At 35.8% G+C, this 18,917-nt stretch overlaps 1 protein-coding gene across 1 annotated transcript in view; it reads right to left on the bottom strand.

Annotated features, from left to right (window-relative positions):
* The window catches only part of Dpp10 (Dipeptidyl peptidase 10), a 139,943-nt gene that overhangs the window by 55,147 nt on the left and 65,879 nt on the right, over window positions 1-18,917 (bottom strand). The window contains exon 4 of the mRNA XM_073092276.1: window positions 10,244-10,371. Within this exon, the coding sequence (XP_072948377.1) occupies window positions 10,244-10,371 (128 nt within the window). The remainder of the gene's footprint in view (window positions 1-10,243; window positions 10,372-18,917) is intronic.

An 18,917-nucleotide genomic window follows, 5' to 3' on the forward strand; every position in this document is an offset into this window, starting at 1 on the left:
TTTCGATAGTGGCGTTTCTATGCCAACTCATGGTAGTGCTACAGAAGGGCGTATGTTTAACCACTATTAGACTAGTGACCGCACCAGATGTTGCTCAACTTAGTTAAACTAACTTTGTCGACGTGTTACAATCTCAAGTAAAGTTTGTTGTTGATGACCCACGTGGCGGAGCGGTCATCCTACCGGTCTGACGCGCAAAAGTTCCCGGGTTTGATCCCCGGCTAGACAGATGATGAATTTAGGTTTCTATTTCTGGGTCTGGTTGTTTGTGTATTTGTATTAAGCTTACTCACTCGATCAATTAATTCTCTCTCACTCACTTAATTCTACTCTTGTCTCATTTGATTAATTAATTAAATATAATTTATTATTATTAATAATCTAATTTTACAAACTTTTAGGTTAATTTTGTTTACTTATTATTGTGTTATCATATAAAAACCTTTTACTTTTAAAAAAATCGTCTTTAACTGGAATTATCCTGTAAAATATTTTGTTAATGTAGTCATATGTATTCTATAGAGGGGTTACTGCATAAATATTCTACCCTCTCAATTTTATGAACACTTATTTCGTCATGGGAATGTATGGGGTAATGCGCAAATATGTAAGCAATATAGCCTGAATAATTATTCATCCCTAGTACATTCAGCTATTTTTTTAAAGTATATCTGTTTATTTATTTTCTAAACTTATATCTAAACGATTTTAAGAATAAAAAGTATCATTTTATTTTGTGCCGTTTTTTTAACCTCGAAAGGTAATAGTTATAGTAGATATACATAGTTAATTTATATCGCAGGCATAGATAAGTATAGATATCTCACCGCCTTGTAATTGAAGGAAGCCATTAAATGGCTTAAACGGCTGACAAATGTGTCCGCCATTTAATGGCTGTAATGGTGTAATTTACGCGAAACAATGGCGACACGCGCAGTTAAGTCGTGCAAAAACACGAAATCGAAGAAAAAGTGCGGAGAAATTTCGTTTCTTAAAATCGTAAATGATCTAAAAACTATATTTTTTAATATATTTGACAAAACTTGTTACATTTTCTAGGAGAGAGTAATCTTTACTAATCTATGATCGCAAGTCAATTCTTCATTAAAACGTGTTAATATAAGAATACTATTCCATTAATGAAGATTAATAACACAAAAATACAAAAAATAACACTTATGGAACTATATAACGATACTATACTAATGAATAGAAGGTAAATAGTAACAAAATATATATAAAATAAAAGCTTGTAAGATAGCACTTTTAAAACAACAATAGACCCATATCATTCTCTATCAGAACGGCTATCAGCTCTACGTAGAGAAAACTAGAAATTACGCTATAATTTAAAATATCAGCGCTATTACAGCACTATCACTATAAAATGCACTCTATGTTAGAACTCTACAGCTGCTTTTATGTAGAGCAAACGTACATATTATTTATAGTAGAGTATCTATGCGGTATAAATGTCGTTTGAACAACGAAAGCCTGGTTCAATAGCTTGCTTTTAAACATTAATTGGTCTACTATTTTGATATTCAAAGTTTAACATTTTTATACCATGTACCTAGCAATTTTATACTTTGGCGGCACCGCCACCTATTTCTGCCTAATAACAGCAGTGTTAAGCGCAACTGTGTTCTGGTTTGAATGGTGTGATAAGGGAGACATACTTATCCGCGGCGTTCCAGCTTCGTCCTCAAGAATAGAGGCGTCGACCTCAGACAATAATCTTATCTGGAGTTGATTACAGATGACCTCAAGTGGCAGTAGCCACTTACTATCAGGTGGACTGCATGGTTGTTTGCTACTCCTACATTATAAAAAAGTACCCAATGGGGGTCAGTCTAATACACTGTTTATTATAGTAACGTTACAGTACCCTTACCATGAGTTTTTACGTTTTGACAAATATGACTGTTTTGGTATTTGTTTACGTATTTGCCCATACAAATTCCAATCGGCACCCCTAGCGGATTGTATCAGAACTATAGTGTCAGTAACGTAACATTAAATGTCTACATTGACAAAATGGCGGTTAATATTTTGTCTCTCTTTTTTGCGAACATGTGAAGCAGACAAAAAGACTTGAGCACTTACTTATTGTTACGTTTACTTAGTTTACTGAAGCAAACTTAACAATAAGAATAGAATAATGGATTGAGTAATCGTAACGTAAAATTTTGGGATGTTTTGAAAACTCATGGTAAGGCATAGATTAGTAAAGATACTTCGCCGCCTTGAAATTGAATGAAGCCACAAATGGCTTATTTTAGTAAGTTCTTTTTTTGAATTCTTGACAAATAAAAACATTTTAGAGAACATTTACGAATAAATAACAAATACTGCGTAATTTACGTAATAAATAAATAATTATTTCAAATATCTTAGGGACATTTAGCACGGAGACGTGACAAAACCTTTTTTACGCAACTATTTCAATTCTCAAAACTGGGTACATTTTCTTGTTAGGAGTGAGTAATCTTTACTAATCTATGTGGTAAGGGTACAGATACTATTAAAGCTCAAACAAGCAAGGTTCCCTTCCAACGGCATACTTAACTCGCATTACTAACTAAACTTGCAACCCGTTAGAGCAGTCCATCTGCACTTCAAAGCAGATTGGCTTCTGAATACTGAATAGAGTTGACAACTCGTAGGCGACATTTCAATGAAATGTTAGTAACTACATAGAAGTGATATAACTTTCTTTTGTTCATGGCTCGTCCACGTCTATCATGAATATCATTTCAGAAGTAACTTTAATAGATAACTCTTAGTAGGAAATTTGTTTAAATCAAAAGTATTATTATGGGATGGTTTTTTTCTGGTCTACTAGTTATACAGGGTAATTTTTTTAAATAGGCCTTCAGGGCTTAATCCGAAACTATAAGGATTACCAAAAAATGCTGAAAAGAGTTACGAGGCCGATTTTGATAAAAACTAAAACTGTATCATATGCTGCAAGGGCCGAAGCCCTGAAGGCCTATTTGATAAATTCACCCTGTAGAAAAGTCTCTAATATATTATAGTTCGGATCTTTCGGAAGACAGCTTTGATGGTAATCCTACATCCTCATTCCTATAACCATAAAAGTCATAATTACACTTTTTATATTTTTGTCTAAAACAATTTTGCACAATACAGAAAGGATTTTGGCTAGTTTTCACGTGTTAATTGAATATTTGACAACTAGAGACATTAACCATATTTCTTTCGAAACATATTTCTACTGACATATGCAGGTCTGTGAAATAGCTCTCGAATCCAAAATAGCCTTGAAATAGAAAACTACTACAAATAAAAGACTCTAATTTTACATAAATTATTAAGAGAGCTTTATCAGCCGGGTAGGATGAACATTATAAGGACATTCGTTTTTATGGGAGCCTGGTACCCACGTTTTGGGATTATGATGTATGTATCCCGGGTAACTTTACGGTTCCTATTAGCTTAAAACTATTGTTTTTAGGTAAAAATAGGTGTTGCGGTGCCTCTGATTTCGAACCACAAATAGTTCTACCACCTTCAAACCCCACGTTAAAGATTAGTGAAGATTACTCAATCCGAACAAGAAAATGTAATCAGTTTTGACAACTGAAATTGTCACTGTCATCTATTTTCGTGTGTGAAAAATATCTGAAAAATATGGTTTTTAGAGCATTTACGAATGAAAAGATATTTCTCCATGTTAAATGATAAATCACACCATGACCGTCGGAGACGTATTGGGAAAACAGTGACGTAATGGGGAAAGAGCCATTTTACGTATGTGTCAGCCTTTTGTGGCTTCCTTCAATTACAAGGCGGTGAGATATCTACACTTTTCTTGATGGTTAAAGCGTAAGTATCTTTAGAGGGAATTAGCCACTTTTAAGTTTATAAAAAAATTACCAGCCAATTTAGTAACTTCGTACATATTCGCCCTACGATTAACACATATACTTAAACATAACTTCTCTACTTAAAGTGAAACTACCTGAAAGCCACTACAACCTGACTCACTTTAGACGCGCTTTAAAACTTCGAGACCTAATTACGTCATTACTTTCGCGTCTAGCAAAGTTTCATGTAGAACATACTTCACTTAGTTCCTGAACATTTCCTGTAACTATTTCAGTACCTTCATCCCCTATTTATCCCGAGGGGTTGAATTTTCAACGATGTCTTAATGCTGGTATATATTATAAGGAAGTATTGTGCAAAATTTAATGCTACTAGATTTAAGAGGATTTGTGTATCTACAGACATAGACCGTATCAGACACGTGTCGTGTCAGACAAAAAGTATTCTCCTATACAATGTTTATTGACGTACGTACGGGCCATATCTGTCAATATTGTATAGGAAAATATATTTACCTTTTTCTCTATTGAAAAGATACATTTAGGATTACAAAAGTCATTACACAAATTTATTTTGTTAGCTCAATTCTTGTCCCGCAGCCGTCATTTTGAAAACAGGGCACAAATAGTTTTCAAATTCTATCAGGGAAAGTACTCGTTGCACAGAAAATTTGTAAAACCATTGCCGTCACAAACTGAATTATACACAACTTCATACTCTTTTTCGTAGAACAAAAAAAAAAAGTTAATAGCGAAAATACTATTTAGAACAAATTTTATTTATATTTTTTATTGTCCTTTTTGCACAAAAAATATATTAGAGCATTTTCATACAGTTATATTCCCATGTCTACGATAATTTTCTTCACAGATGCATATAAATGAAGTCACGAACTAAACAGTGAAGTCATAATGATGATGAATGCAGTGCTAACATCCACAGTGAGCTTCAGAATTTATGTCCCGCCATCCTGGCCTTTCCTTATAATTTATAACGTTGAGAAATTTTCTATTAAACGTTTACTTTTATGCAGGTAATGCAAGTTAAAGGTTGTGATAGCCTAGTGGTTGAAACTCGGCCTCTCGATCGGAGGTTCCGAGGTTCGAATCCCAGGATTTTTCGAAATTATGTGCGTATTAAAAAAAATATATTACTTGCTATAACAGTGAAGGAAAACATCGTAAGGAAACCTGCATATATGAGAGAACTTAAAAAATACCTCAAAGGTATGTGAAGTCTACTAATAAGCACTTGACCAGCGCAGTGGACTATGGTCTAATCGTTTTTATTTTGAGAGGAGACCCGTGCCCAGCAGTGGGACAGCAATGGGTTGTTGATGATGAAAGCAAGTGTTCTGATAATGGGTAATTCAGAATAATGGTTATGAGTGGTGATTTCATTTAGGAAATTGAGCAAGTGCGAGTCGAATCGACATACCGAGGGTTCCGTACCATCAAATGTTCACTTATTTATATTTAATTTTTGTTCATTTATTCTTAATGTGGTTCAAAAGATGAAACGAAAATGCTAAAAAATACCAGATTCTTGTATTTGGTGACCCCAATTTTTTATTTTTAGTATATGTTATGTCGGCTACTATTACACATACTCTGTAAAAAAATAAGTGAATATCTATTACCACTCATATTCCAGAAGTAGAGCCCTGTGACAGACGGACATACTAGGTGGAGAACTAAGAGGCCATTCAAAAAGTGAATTTGTGTTACCACAGAATTTAAGCCAAAACAGATTGCATAAAATACATTTTTATGTATAATGCACATGTATATCTTAAACACAATAAAAAACAACTTTGTTCTAACGGAAATGAAACAGGAATTTCAAAAGTATTCAGAATATCTTTTCCTTTTCTTTCTTTCGGTTAATCTCGGGATCAGTGTCATCGCGGAAGTTTCTACTTCGCTTATTTAATATCCTTTTGTGATTATTTGACACTATGTCTTGTCTGTCAGTTTGCTATTTGTTTTACTCGAGCGCGGAGGGTAATGTTTCTCGACTGTATGTCACATTCTTCGGTACGCCCTATAACCCAAATTTGACGGATTTTTATGTATGAAGTGGTTGGATGTGTCTAAATTAAAAGTGATATATACACCATGTTTACAGACTATTGTGCCTTGAATTCGAACCTCGGACCCATCGACTGGAAGGTCGAGTTTCAATCACTAAACTATCACCGCTTTTTTGGAAAGAATAATTATTACTTAATTTCTTCATGATCATACAAATAATCTTGATCAAGAACTTAAGGAGAAGCCGTTATTTCGTTAAGAATTACAAACTAACATCATTTTACACTTAAGTTACATACGTTATTCATCAGATATGCTGTTTTAAAAGTGACATTTTCACATACTAATGGCACCCACGAGTATAAGCCATATTTAAAGCACGAAGTCGTAAAAATCACTTTATGCAGCGCACTTAGATGAGCCTCATATCTCTCCGCCGCGAAGCCTTCTTTATAGCCTTAAATACAGACCTAGTATTTGCTTTTACATATATTACTGGAGTAGCAAACGAGCTTGCAGTCCCTCTGATGGTGAGTGGCTACTGCCAGCCGTGGACATCTGTAATCAACCCTGAATAGGATTAGATAGATATTACTATCTGAGGTCGACCACAGATGCGCGACTACTACAGGGGTAGTAGTCGCGCAGCTGTAAGTCTATGAAAAGTATATCTCCCTTACCACACCCTTTAAACCTGAACACAACAGCGTTTAACAATACTGTTAATAGACAGAAATAGGTGTGGCGGTGGTGCCGCCGGACTCGAACCTCAAAGGTTCTACCACCATGGGCGGCAGTAGCCACTTAACATCAGGTGGACTGCACGCTCGTCTGCTACTCCTATATTATACAAAGACCCTATAAAGTTTCTTTGAATGTACGGTTATACATATTTGGCAAAGGGAGATCTCCCGCCGGGCTAGGTGATCATGCCCGGGGAGCGGCCGCGCTCCGACAGTCTCAGTTCGGAGCTTGTATATATGCAAGATTCTTAGAAAACTTCGATAGCGTGATTCAGAATACTCGTGGCGCCATCTCTTGTCGAGTAGCGGGAGGTCGCCACACAAACATTACCCTTTGCGGTTGAGTAAAAAAGTTTTCGATTACGTATCCACGAGCCGTGAAGCCGACAAAATCTCTAAACATGATTTATAAACTCCTAGTCTCATTTGCGTTATGAAGAACAAATAGTCTGAATGTTACGCTCTTGTAGGCGAAGACTCAAAATTGGAAAAGTTTTGATTAAGTCCCTCGTTCAGTGTTGGCGCATGTTCTTATAATGTTTTGGTGTATTATACAAATAGGTTAGTTGAATGGTGGTGAAACCACAGATACGATTTCCACCTATGTTTAACGTGAAGCAGTTTTTGTTTTTGATTTGATTTATGTAACCTAACGATAAGGCAGACGGGAGCTCTTTCTACACTCCTCTCGAAGAGCCCCATGTCATAGTCCAGAGGGAATACCTCAGGAGAAAGTTCATACCACATTTTGCACGTACGCGGCAAAAATGAGCGATCGAACCGAACCGTGGAGGACCGCCACAGGTCCAGTTGATGTGGATGGAACTTCATCCTTCGGCGAGTGGTGTGATGAAGGAAAGGCGACGTAGGCACCAGATCAAACAGTTTTGTGTTTTAGTGATGTGGATGCAGGCTGACTTACATAGGCGACTTAATTCTAAGGAGCGGCAATTTGGAGTGAATCGTGTAGATCTGGAGTGTGGAGTGACTGCAGTTGAAGTAAACGGAGTCTGTGATTGGATTCAAGTAGAGTCCTTGTCTTATATGGAGCTGGTTACTAAAGTCCATGAGCCACAGTAGTCATTTACTGTCAGGTGGATTGCATGCTCGTCTGCTACTTAAATCATATGAAAAACAGTAGTAATATAAGAACCAAAATCCTTGTTTAAAAATATAGCCCACATCATTCCCACAATTTGGGCGGATTGGAACGACACGTCATATCTTAAAATCCGTCAAGCCGTTTGGCTATGAAGCGTGCCAAAACATACAAACATACACAGACACACACTCAAAACATTACCATCTGCAGTGTTTATGTGTATTAAAAAATAATTGTTTTGTAGAAATACTTAAGATGTTTTGAAAAATATGAGCAGTATATTTGAAGCGTTACATTTTAATAAAGGGGCTCGTTACCCCAAATAGTATGATATCACCTCATTATCAAAAACAAAATTTACCGCTATCAGACTTCCAGCCGTAAAATCGGCTTTAATTATCCATTAAAAAGGTCGTAAATGCCGTTAAAAGATCTCGGAAATCTTCACGAATCTCAGTTGGAGATAATTTCAGGAGTCTCTTTCAGATTTCCCCAGTTTCAGCGTGATTTAATTAAACTTGATAGATCCTCCACTTAGGGGCGGATGAGATAAAATGTAACCCCTTTAATGAATGCCTTTTCGACGATCTTTCGAAGCTTCTGTTACAGATGTTATATTTCTAGTCGTTATAGGAGATTTCTACTGAAATTTAACAGCAATTTTAAATGTGACGACCTTCTTCTTGCCATGCGTGTATGGCCACACGCGTGTCCCATCCATATGAAATAACTTGCTGCAGTCAGTATGTATGAAATGATAGGATTCAAATTGCACGCATGCGGGCGTAAATACTTGTATGTGCGGCTGTTAATTTTCAACGAAATTATTTATTTTTTCGGCTTAGAATATATACCTAATATGTATTTATTATGTATTACACTTACATACTTAATTAAAAACTATTCAAAAAGTTCTTACGGTCCATTTAGCTCCTCAGGGGCGGAATTTTCATAAAAAATGATAAATGATAATGATAAAGTAAATTTATTTTTATAGTTGCGTTTTATCTGTCAATCAATCAATATTTTACGAAATAGACAAATAAATAAGACAAGCAAAGGCAAAAAAATAAAAAGGTAAGCAAAGTATACTTTATAATACCGTCTAGACTAAACTAACAGCCCGTGTCCTAAGGGTATTAAAAGTTTGATAAGTTTTGTTAGGCACTGAACACCAAGTTGGCCCCGGGCCATGTATGAAGTCTAGGTTTACACTTTAAGCACTAGTTTGGATCGGGAACTTCTGAACAGAATCTGCTAGTTATTTTTACTCCGTTTCACTAACGTCTTACGGGAGTTACGTAAGTTTATCTGTGTAACATTTTCATTCCCGTGTGGTCATTAAGTAATGCATTTATATTTGAAAGACAATAATACTTAACTCTTATGTTACAATTCGTGAAAGTAAAGCCAGTATAGTTCGTCTGGGGTGGTACGTACACGTTTAAAGTGTTTATCTTGTCAGTTTTGTAGTAATTATTTGTGTGTGTATTTAAATAATCGGTAGCCGACCTTAGCATACAGATGAAATGTTCTAGATAGGGATGTAACGATATTTGAAAGGTTGGATAATATCGATAGTTTTATTAATATTGAAACCTGGCTGTTGCAATATCATAATCATATTATGATATTAAGAGAATAAAAATATCGATACGAGAAAATTTAATATTTAATACAGAATTACGACAAGATCAAAAAACAGTTCTTCACACAGTCCTTTGCAAAAGTTTTAATTTGTCAATATGTCGATAATATCGTTGTAATTAACCACAATACCCGTTATCGATACTTCAAGCGTTCGGTACAGGGATCGACAATTATATCGATAATTTCATCAACTTGCATCCCTAGTTTTAGATCTTAACCTAGGGAACAAGATGATCTCAGTGTCAAGGCGGTACTCAATCTGATAGCCCTCGAATCCGGGCGGCGTGTTTAACACCCTCTAAATGATAAACATCAATCCATGTATGTCAATTTACATAAGGAGGTTAGTATACTGGTATGTGGTAAGTAGCTTATCGAATACCTATATTATGTTTCTTACGTAGACTACTTGGGACTCACGAGAGACGTATTTTACTTCGTTAAATTGTATATATTATAGATGTAATAAACAAGCATGCAGGCCACCTGGTGGTAAGTGGCCACCGCCGGCCATAGATACCTATTATCACCCCCAGATAAGATTACGCGCTGCTATCCATGAAGACTAAGTCGGAACGTCTCACATAAGTATGGTTCTCTTACCACATCCTTCAAAACTCGAGATTTTATTTTAGCGGTATTTCCTGTAAAATCTTATTTGCCATGCACAGATAGAGATACCTGTGCATGCCACGGATACCAAGGAGTACACAAACATCCAGACCCAGAAGAGAAATCTTTGTTTATACCTCTGCGTGGACTCAAACCCGGAATCAACGTGATCGCTAAACCTAAAGCTTGTCAAATAGACAAGCCGGTTGCAGTAGAAGCTTATCTAAAAGTGATGATTAGAAAGTACTTACGTAGTCAGAATGTCGTACACGGTGTACCTCGCTTGGTAAGAGTAGTGATGGAGTTTCCGGATCCCCTGGGCAAGTAGCAGGAACCTCCTGTCTGCTGACAGCGAGAAGGAAGCCGGTTCTAACACTCGCTGCAACAAAGAATTAAATAAGTCAGAATCCATAGATAGTAGAATTACTGAGACGCACTAAATTATTTAACCTAACCTTAACTTTATTAAAAATCTCTTATGGATTGTGGTGTAGTCTTAATTTAAGAGTTTGTAGCATCATTATTAACACATTTATTTCTATAATTTGGTAACCGTTTTAAGTCTTAAGGTGGTAGAACCCTTTGCGGTTCGACTCCGGCGGCACCACCGCTACACCTATTTCTACCTAATAACAGCAGTATTAGGCGCTGCTGTGTTCCGGTTTGAAGGGTGTGGTAAGGGAGACAGAATTTTCGGAGGCGTTCCAGCTTAGTCCTCAGGGGTAGCGGCGCATTTGTGACCGACCTCAGGTAGGATCCTATCTGGGGTTGATTACAAATGTCCATGGGCGGCAGTAGCCACTTACCATCAGGTTGACTGCATGCTCGTCTGCTACTCCTATATTATAAAAAAAAGTGTCCTGGTTTGAAGGGTGCCAAAAGGCAGATCTTTACACAAGGAATTGAAATTACTCTTTAAGGTTAAGATCGCATCGATGTGTCAATGTTACTTCAGCTTGCTTATTCGGAGAACTGTGGCTTCAAGCTTACTGTTGCTTATTTATTCCTATATGAAATAAGCTATAAATTCCTTGCTGTATTCTGCAATTCATACAGGCATACGGCAAACGAATGAGCTAGCGTTACAAGTAAGTAATCGAAAGGAGGACTGTATTCCTAACTCCCTTCTTTAAATTCATTATAATCTTTACTGAATTTTATAGGGTTATAAAACTCAAAGATATAAAAGATTTAGAGGCCGTTTGTACGCGAAGTACAAAAAATCAATTGAAACGGTTCATTCCTCGAAGGCACAAGACAATGAATTTCGTTTAAGACCGTAATTCGCTTGATAAATAATGATTTATAGCTAGCAGCTCGTTTTATTACGATGTTGCATGACTGTTGCCTCAAACACAATGGGTATAGAAAACAGGGGTCGTTGGTTACTGAATTAAATGGATTAGGGATCGAAACGTAATTATCTTTAATTGGAATCATGACATGACTACGAATAACGATAGGATAGATTTATGTACATATTAAGTGTTGGACCTTTATCATTTACTAGCGCGGAGGCCTATATCATATAATACAAACTTTAGTCCCTATTTCACCCCCTTAGGGTTGACTTTCTAGAAATGATGAAATAGGTGTTTCATTATTTCTAACCAAAGAGCCAAATACTAAGTTACACGCCTTGCTTTAAAATTGGCTGACTTAAAAACAAACTTTCGATCCCTTAGGGGTTGAATATCAAATAATCCTCAGTAGGTACCAACATTATAAAAGGAGCCATTAACTACAACACATTTGTATCGCATATATTATTATTTCTTTATAGTAAACAAGTTTGTGTTACCCCTTTAACAAAACCTTCATATCAGTACTAGCTGACCCGGCAAACGTTGTGTTGCCATATAAATAAAAAAATGTTAAGGGCGAACAACCTTTATCACTTAAGGGTATGAAAAACAGATAGTAGCCGATTCTCAGACCTACTGAATATGCATATAAAATTTGGTGAAAATCGGTGAAGCCGTTTCGGAGGAGTACGGTAACTAACATTGTGACACGAGAATTTTATATATAAGATACAACTACGCATATTTTAATGACAATAGAAAAAAATATATGTAAACAGTGTAACCTCAAGGAATTCCATTCATATTTCGTTTTTAGCCCTCCGTAATCGTGTTTCATTTCGTTATTTTCGAATTTGGACCTTCTAATTGATCATTATTTTTCGGGATGGTGTATTTTTGGTATTTCGTTTAAGGAAATAGAGGGAAGAATGTTAGTAATTTCTTGCTTTGCATTTCTTTTATTTCTTGTTTTAGCTTTGTTTCTTATTTAAGAGTTCTCTGAAGTATAGAAGAGTGGTAGAAATTTCCGTTACCGAATTTCAAACACAGACGGTTCAAAGTTCCATCCCCGGCCAGCCACATATTTGAATAATGAATTTAAATTTGTCTAGGTCTGTTCTGGCTCGGGGAATTTATAGGTTTGTCACGGTACCCAAATGACAGGAAATCCTCGTTCAGGGATATGAGGAGAAGGTGTCTCTATGAAACAATAAATAACTAACTGTATACTACTACTAACTAATTTTGAAGTTACATTTATCAATATGAATAGATGTTCATAAATTAAACTAATATAATCAATCTTGTTCAGACGCTCCAATAGATTCCCAGTCAATCGGAACGTGCCATCAGAGATAATAAATTGCTTACCTCATTAGTGGCACTGAATATTTTGAGACACCAGTAGGACTACCATGAGTTTACAAAAGTATTACTCGCTAGCGACTGCGTAAAATAAATGTATGAAAAATTGTACAGCGCCTCTGGTGGTTACTCGTAGAACTAAAATCCGTAGTGACGTAACTCGATACGTAAAAAACCTATCGAAATCAAATCGCTAGCGAATGTCATTATGATCTATTGCCATACAAATTCGGTCCCATGAGCCATTAATTTGACAGACGTTGTCAAGAAATACCGTAACGATAGTAGTTATGTTATTCACTAGCAAAATGACAATAGTTTTCTATTTACCATTTCTATAGTGGCGTTTCTATGCCAACTCATGGTAATGCTACAGTAGGTGTACAGTATACTATACATACGTTTTCTTGATAATAGAAGTAACAAACGAACGTACATTTTTCAAGGCCTATATCATGTGATACAAACTTTAGTCCCTATTTCCTATCCTGTCCTATTCCATTTTTCAAAATTTTCCTTTTGCTTTAATATGTCACATAATAATACTTCCCATAATTTGATCCTTATAAGCAACACTATCAGATAGTGAAATAATATAGAGGGTGTATTTTTTCAAAGTGAACTCGTTCGATTCCCGGCTAGGGAAAAAGATATTTTAAAAAAGTAATGATGCAGTTTTAGGTTTTATCAAAATCGGCCTCGAAACTCCTGTCAGTATTTTTCGATAACCCTTATAGTTTCGGATTTCGCCCTGAAGGCCCGTTTAAAAAAATCAGCCTGTATAGGAACTGTATAGAACTTTTTAACTGAAGTCGTTCATTGAAGCGTTGTCATGCATGAAGACTAAGTCACCTCATTATAATGTAAGTTACTGCTTGACTATTTAGCGGTTTAGTAGACTGCACACTCCTTTAACAATGTTAGAGATAAAGCAGTGATATCCTTGTTGTAAGAAATTCAACTCATTCGAGAAGTTCGAGGTTGAAAACCTCAGCAAGTACGAGTATTTCTGATTTGTAATTTGCATATTAGGAAATATTTATCACTTTCTTAAAAAACGATCAAAGTAAAAAAAGTAAGTAGCATCGATCGTGAGGAAACCTGCCTTGAGAGTTCTAAAAAAACTCGGAGATGCGGAAAGTCTACCAGTTTGCACTTGGCCAGCGCGGTAGACTATGGCCTAATACTTCTCATTCTGAAAGAAGACCTGTAGCACTACCATGAGTTGGCATAGAAACGCCACTATAGAAATTGTAAATAGAAAACTATTGTCATTTTGCTAGTGACTAACATAACTACTATCGTTACGGTATTTCTTGACAACGTACTCGTATGTCAATTTGTATGGCAATAAATCATAATGACATTCGCTAGCGACTTGATTTCGATAGGTTTTTTACGTATCGAGTTACGTCACTACGGATTTTAGTTCTACGAGTAACCAACAGAGGCGCTGTACAATTTTTCATACATTTATTTTACGCAGTCGCTAGCGAGTAATACTTTTGTAAACTCATGGTAGTCCTACTGAGCCTAGTTGTGGGACAGTAATAAATACACGACACACACTCTTGAAAGTTACGAAAATTTAAAGTCTGCAGTAATTCTTCTAAAATTACATAGCGTGTATGCAGAGCGGAGATTTTCATTTTACCGGTATATTCAATGATCTTACCAGTACCCTTACCATTTTAAATACAACAAACTGACTGTTTTGGTATTTGTTTACGTTTTTGCCCATACAAATTCCAATCAGCCCCCTAGCGGATTGTATCAGTACTATAGTGTCAGTAACGTAACATTAAATGTCTAAATTGACAAAATGGCGCTTTATGTTTTGTCTCTCTTTTTTGCGAACATGTGAGACAGATAGAAATACTTAAGCACTTACTTATTGTTACGATTACTCAGTCTACTGAAGCAAACGGAACAGAATAATGGATTGAGTAAACGTAACGTAAAATTGTGGGATGTTTTGAAAACTCATGGTAAGGGTACAGATGGCGTTGTACAATTGACGTTATATACTGAATCTCGTTATATCAAAGCTCGTGTTAAATAAATGATTTTGATTCTGTTTTTGATTGAACCCCAAGCCACATAGTTCTAAATTACGAATATGAATATCTCTACTACATACATGTGTGTTAATTCGTGATTATGAGCAAATGACCACAAACTAATGGTACACAATATGCCTAATGATCCAAGTGTTCGGTCCGTGAAGTGACGTTCCGCTTCACTAAGAAACTATTACCATGAACTGAATTATATTAATTAGTACACTGATGTTAATTGCATAAACATTAATAATATTGTGTCCGAACTAATTATTCGTCATATTGGTTATCGATATTGTGTCAGGAATATTTATTAATGGGTAGTATAATCGTTGTCCCTGTAGTCCCGGGACAAGAATAGGGCTACGGCTTCCCCTACCTGTAGTAAGAGGCTACTAAAAGGGGACTTCCTGGGTAGCGGGCGACAAGAGTGGGAGTTCGGACAGGCCGGGCAGCGACTTCGGGAAGGACGGCAGTATGTGAAGCCGCATGCCGTCGTTCACACCAGACGCTGTGGCGAGCGTCAAGCTCACTTGGGCGGACATTGACGGACCAATGCGCTAAGAGGACTTCGGTTGTGTTCCGGAGATTCCGGAGACCTACTCGTAGCACTGAGGATCGTCTCAAGGGGGGTTTAGTGCTTAAAAACCTCAAGGTCATAACGTCAAGATACCAGGGCACCGGATTCCTTTTAAAAGTTTCCCCCTTGTCAAAAAAGTATTATAATGGTCCCAAATATTTGTGCCCAACGATGGGACATGTAAGTGATGGGTTAATTTCCCTATTAATTCGCATTGGAGAACGCATTCGCATCGCGTTGGAGAACGTTCTGCCCATCCCCAAATGCATACAAAGATTACAGCCAATACGCCCCAGAGATTGAACATGCACGGAACTCCCATTAGACATAAAAGTCACGTATCAAAAACCTAGTTTACATACAAAATAAAGGCTGGCACTCCGCCATCACCGCTGATATGTATATCACTCCGAGTTATCGAACGACATATTTTTGAAAACAGTGATATGTTAAAACGTGCCAAAAAGGGAATACAACCCGACCGGTATTGGCTTCGTTCCATTGTTAGCTTTAGTTGTTGATAAAAATATTTTTACATAGTGTATGAAAGAAGTTTTATTGTTCAACTAGTATTTTCTACGTATTGTTAACAGTTGGGAACTGATTGTTTTTTTATTGGAAATTGATGTTCTGGGAAAATCTTCAGTTTAATGAACATAGCTGTGCGCTTTGCGATTGATGTTTGATATATATTTCAGAAAAAAAAACTTATTAACAATTTGTAATAATACGTGAACGCCAATTTTCTACCCCATGTCTGATCTATTCTTTCTATGTATAGTTACTATGTAGAGTATCTTTGTTTTAGGTAACATAATTGATAATGATTATAAAATGAATGTAACATGTCTTTTATGTCATGACTGTGGTGATTTTTTTCATCACATAATTCTGATTTATATTAATTTTTAGGGTTCCGTACCCAAAGGGTAAAAACGGAACCCTTCCAACTAAGACTTCGCTGTCTGTCCGACCGTCAGGGCTCTGTCTCTGGAACCGTTATAAATAGATACTTGATTTTTTTACATTATGGTGGCCGCTATAACAACAAATACTAAAAATAAAAAAGTAAAAAATATTGGTGGTACGGAACCCAATTATTAGCCAAGCCAATTATTATCATAACTAATATAAAGAGTTTAAGAATTTTTTTTTTTTATCTCATATTACCATCGATCCTAGCGAAAAAAAACAGTTCAGATAAGAGATGAACAACATAGATAAATTACACATACCTAACAATTTTCATTTCATTTCAAATAGTTAAACCCAACGCAATCCTTTGCGCCATCGGAGCCCTGACTGCAAATCTACATCTTAAACATTTGACATAAGCTCAGAATATGCAAATTGAGGGTTACGATGCCAATTCTGAAAATCTATTCGGAGGTGGAATTCCACCTTTATGTACTTTGAATGTATTTGTCTGGCAGTGATCAATGGTATGAATGTATAATATAATGGTATGAATTCGTCGTGAGGGTCCGAGGTTCAAATCCCAGACGTTTATTAAAACATATAATTAATTTACATGTACAAATTACAAACTTGTTATATAACTAACGTTAAAAAATAACTAAAAATAAAAATTATACCAACACTAATAAAATTATTTACACAATATACAAATATAATTAAATCAAATACAAAAAACCCAAAAAAGACATTATTAAATAAAAAAAAAAAACTAATAATAAATAATTAATTGTTATTGTAGGTTTATTTAAATTAATACTTGCCGCAACGATGCAAGAAAACATCGTGAGGAAAGGTACACAGAAGGAGAGTTTGAAAAAAAAGTGTTTTCAAAGGTATGTGGAGCCTACCAATATGCACTTGGCCAGCGCGGTGGACTATGGCCTAATCCTTCTCATTCTGAGAGGAGACCCGTGCCCATCATTGTGATAATAATAGCTTGACATCGACATAAAAATCCTATATAATAAAGTAAGGTATCGTAAAAACGCTTTCTATACTCACAGTTCCACATTAGGAGTCCCTGTATCGTGGGTACTATGGACACACACAGAGACAAATACACAAACACCCAGACCCAGAAAGTGAAACCTAAATTCATCGTTAAGATATCTCTGGCCGGGGATCGAATCTGGGACCCTTGCGCATCAGACCGGTTTGGTGAGCGCTCCGCCACGCGTCATTAAATGAAGAAAGTCTTATATGAAATAAATATAGTTCAAAAAACTAAAAAACACGCTTTTATGATAAAATCAACTAAAAAGTAGAAAATAAATTTCAATCTAAGAATGAATTAAGGAACGGTATTTATAGTATAATTGTGAAAAAAGCGTGGGGTGCTCCATTTATCAGGTTCGAAAATCGTTAATCCTGAGGATGTTGATAACGACAATGGTACAAAATTATTAAAATCGTGTATTGGCATCGGTTTTGTTTATAATTCTTCAAAATTTTGAATTAAACTGAACGTTCAAAGTGGACAGAAATCGGGTTCAAATATTCTGTTACTTGTTACTTACATACATACCTACATACATACATACAACCCAAGCTAATAAAAGCGTGTTAAAAATATAGAAAGATAAAATTTTCTTAAGTCATTTTACATTAAATAAAGTTAAGAAAGGGAAGTCTGAAGTTAAATTTGGTTTAAAATTCCAGTACAAGTTGCATTAAAGTCGGAAATCTTTAAGAAACTTCTACGTTTTCTGAATATACTTATCTCTTTTGTATTATATTTAAAGCGAAATTGCATGGACCCCTTGCTTTTTGAATTTTAATGACGAGTGAGTTACATAATTTTGGAGAAGTGTATTTATTTTATTAACAGTCTGTTAGATTATTCATCATCATCAACCCATTATTGTCCCACTACTGGGCACGGGTCTCCTTTTATATAATGAGAAGGATTAGGCCATAGTCCACCGCGCTGGCCAAGTGCGTATTGGTAGATTTCACATACCTTTGAGATTTTTTAATTTATAAATCTCTCAGGTATGCATGTTTCCTTACGATGTTTTCCTTCACCGTTTTAACAAGTGATAATAAAGCCTTGTATTCATTAGGCAACATTTGTTTATAAATACTGTTTATAAACAGTGTTTATCAATGTTTCATCATCTCTGAAAACAGTTTATAAACAAAGGTGATGAAACATTGTTTCTGACACATGTTGCTGTGCTCCCCACGTTGAATGGGGAGCAAGACGAAACATTTATTTTATAAACAGCAGTTGACAGATGTGGACGTATGTTGCGCTTGTTTTTAAACATGGAAATAGTGTGGTCCAACGACCAGATTTCGTATGCTCATAGAGCTTTATCAACAGTATAATATACTTTGGGATGTCTCAAATAAAGAATATAAATATAAATTTAAAAAATGATGTTTGGGCCGATATTGCTGCAGAATTGAATATTTCGCAAAAGGAGGTAGGTACACCAAGATGCATATTTTACGCTCACAATATTCCCGAGAAAATAAAAAAAAACTGTGGTGTACTATGCGATGCACTATAATGTGTATGATCGAATGTATTGAAAGTATAGTGAGTAGTTAGTAATAAATCAGGACTCGAAGATTACGATAGTTTATTTTACTCGAACCTTAAGCAAACACGCCTTAAAAGTTTATAAACAAA

The sequence above is a fragment of the Epargyreus clarus genome, unplaced genomic scaffold, assembly GCF_041222505.1.
Source record: "Epargyreus clarus isolate Ecla_fem2 unplaced genomic scaffold, WU_Ecla_fem_2.2 ptg000035l, whole genome shotgun sequence".
NCBI classification, from domain to species: Eukaryota; Metazoa; Arthropoda; class Insecta; order Lepidoptera; family Hesperiidae; genus Epargyreus; species Epargyreus clarus.